Source organism: Gadus chalcogrammus, chromosome 9, assembly GCF_026213295.1.
Source record: "Gadus chalcogrammus isolate NIFS_2021 chromosome 9, NIFS_Gcha_1.0, whole genome shotgun sequence".
Classification (NCBI taxonomy): Eukaryota; Metazoa; Chordata; class Actinopteri; order Gadiformes; family Gadidae; genus Gadus; species Gadus chalcogrammus.
The window spans coordinates 23,170,994-23,173,679 of NC_079420.1; the positions used below are offsets into that span (position 1 = coordinate 23,170,994).

General features: G+C 46.4%; 2 protein-coding genes across 2 annotated transcripts in view; one reads left to right on the plus strand and one right to left on the minus strand.

The window, feature by feature from the left end:
* Positions 1 to 1,036, minus strand: part of slc5a12 (solute carrier family 5 member 12) — an 11,503-nt gene extending 10,467 nt beyond the window's left edge. The window contains exon 1 of the mRNA XM_056599689.1: positions 1 to 1,036. This exon is cut by the window's left edge and continues 713 nt beyond it. The gene's annotated coding sequence lies outside the window, so the exon portion shown is untranslated.
* The window catches only part of fibina (fin bud initiation factor a), a 2,453-nt gene extending 129 nt beyond the window's left edge, over positions 1 to 2,324 (plus strand). Inside the window, exon 1 of the mRNA XM_056599701.1 lies at positions 1 to 2,324. This exon is cut by the window's left edge and continues 129 nt beyond it. Within this exon, the coding sequence (XP_056455676.1) occupies positions 255 to 905 (651 nt within the window). The 5' untranslated portion in view covers positions 1 to 254 and the 3' untranslated portion in view covers positions 906 to 2,324.
* Positions 2,325 to 2,686: the final 362 nt, after the last annotated feature.

Genomic DNA, 2,686 nt, shown 5'->3' on the forward strand with positions numbered 1-2,686 from the left:
AAGTAGATATCATGTATACATATATAGGCAATACGATGAAAGGTATTATTGATGGAAGCCAATATAGGACATGGTAACTTGTACATTTGCATGGCTGAATGTGGTTGGTGGAGGCTCTGCCAGAGGCAAGCTGTGCCTGAGAGGAAACGGCTCGAGTGTAACCTGAGTCCAAATGAAACGTGTGTGCGTTTTCACTGCTGCTGCTGCTACTGCAGAAGTTCGTGCAGAGAGCGGAGTGGCTCGCAGCAGACAGAATGGGAGGACGCAACGAGGAACTGATGGGCTCAGGTTCTGTAGGACCACTGGTTCTCATGGTGATGTGCTTGCCGTTGCACACCGCTGTCTACAGCGGGCCCCTGCAGCCCGAGCTTTCCAACGGGACTTTCCATCACTTCTTTGTTCCGGACGGTGATTTTGAAGAATACGACGACCCCGAGAAATGTCAAATGTTGTTCCGATTCTCGGACGCGCGTAGATGTGACGCGAACGAGGACAGCGACTCGGTGATCCGGGACGACTTCATCATCGCCAGGCATCAGGTGGAGGACACGGCCAGACTGCTTGATGGCATCGTGAGGACTATATCGTACGACCTGGACGGCGACGAGGGCTACGGGAAGTATCTGCGGCGGGAGTTGTCTCAGATCTTTGAAGCCTTCACCAGCGTGGACGCGTCTCTGCTGGAGCTGGAGGTCAAGTTCAAGCAGAGTCAAGAGAGCGACCAGAGAGAGGAGCATCAGCTGAACGGACTGGTGGTGAAGCCTCTCGATGATGTGAAGAGGCTTATCAGGGAGACAAAGGACATCTCCCTGGGACTAAAAGACCAGCAAGAATTGCTTTCCCTCGTCGTCCGGAGTCATGGCGCTCGATTGAGCCGTTTAAAAACAGATTATCTTAATGTTTAATGGGGACGGCTAAGCCTTTGTGTGTGTGTGTGTGTGTGTGTGTGTGTGTGTGTGTGTGTGTGTGTGTGTGTGTGTGTGTGTGTGTGTGTGTGTGTGTGTGTGTGTGTGTGTGTGTGTGTGTGTGTGCGTGCGTGCGTCCGTGCGTGCGTGCGTGCCTTTCTGTCTGTCTGTCTGTCTGTCTGTCTGTCTGTCTGTCTGTCTGTCTGTGTGGGAGCGTGTGTCACTGTATTGTTGGGTGCGCGTGTGTGGGAGAAAGAGACAGAGAGATAATAGATAAAAGGGAGAAAGGAGGGGGGGGGGGGATTTTTCTTTGTTAACAATTAACAAAGAAAAATCCGTTGGGGATTAAGAATATCCTCATATCTATCTTCAAGTGTGACCTTTATACCGGCGCCTCTGAAGTGAGTGTCTGCTGGAAAGAGCTCTAAGAATAACATCAACACATTCCTCAGCCTCACACGGGCCAGACTAAAGTAAGCCCCCCCCCGGGTCATCTCCACCACCGCTCCAGGAGAATATAGGATCACCTTCAGTAATTCAATACAGTAACCATTGTCGTTTTATGTGTTGTGTTTGTGTTTGTCTTTGTGAGTGGCTATACTGGGTCTTGCTATAATGCAGCCTGTTAGCATAAAGGAAGAGGAAATCCAAACACCAAACATAACATTATAAATCCTAGCCTAATAAAGAACTAATTTAAACCCTTCGCCATGTGTTCCTCTGTTAATGAATGAAGTCGTTGATCAACCATTAAAGCCTAGTGAGATACTATTCAGAGAGAGTTCAAATGCATGGGATGATTTTTATTTGTAGCAAAAAAAGAACCCAAATGGTCAACTTTTTTATTACGTCTACTGTGTGGTGCCACTAGTTGATTGACATCGGAAGATTGTTATTTCCCCTGGAAGTCCATCTGGAAGTCATCACGTCGGGCAGGAAGTCCTGGCTTCAAAGGCCTGTTTTGTATCCTCTAACTGGGAGACTGGGTTGTTATTGTATGGTTGAAGATCTGGCCTGAGCAGGACTTTAGTATTACTTGAAATGGTGTGTCCAAGCCCCAGGCAAATACATAGTTTCTTCTTTCCTGAAATTAGAAGTATAGGCTATTTCAGACAAAAGAAACAAAATACAAAAAATTAGGATTCAGTCAAAGGTTTCTGAAAGATAGCACTTTGAGTCGTTGATTGAATCACATACTTTTGTTTTCCTATGAAATTAATCTGCGTTTGATTGTTTTTGACAGACAACCCAATGGTTTCAGCCTGCTCTCACTCCCTCCAGCACCAAAAGCCACAAAGTAACTGCTATGGTGCCGTGTTTCCCAGGGTTGTGGTCCAGGGAGCTGCATGGCCTGCATGGTGCGACTGGGTGTGACTTCCTCCCTGTCTGGCTTTCCTCATCAGCACAGCTTCGGCCCGACAGCACCAGTGCAACATGACTGATGGTCGATGCAAATTAGAGAAATCTTTGAAATTTCGTCATAACTTGTACATCAGTTGATGTAATTCATAACCATTCTCAACATATGCTTGTTTTATTAGTGAAGAAAGGTGGAGGTGTCCTCCTATCGGCCCCGTGGGAGAAGCAGAGAAACACCGCCTCCTAGTGTTAGATTTAGAAAATAAATCGATTGTCTTCCTTTTTCTTCCGATATTAAATAAGGGTTTAAGAGTCATTAATTGACAAGAGTAGGAAATCAATTTGAATTATTCACAACCCTGTGTGTTTGTGAGTGTGTGTCTGTATGTGTCTGTTTGTATGTCTGTTTGTGTGAGTGTGTG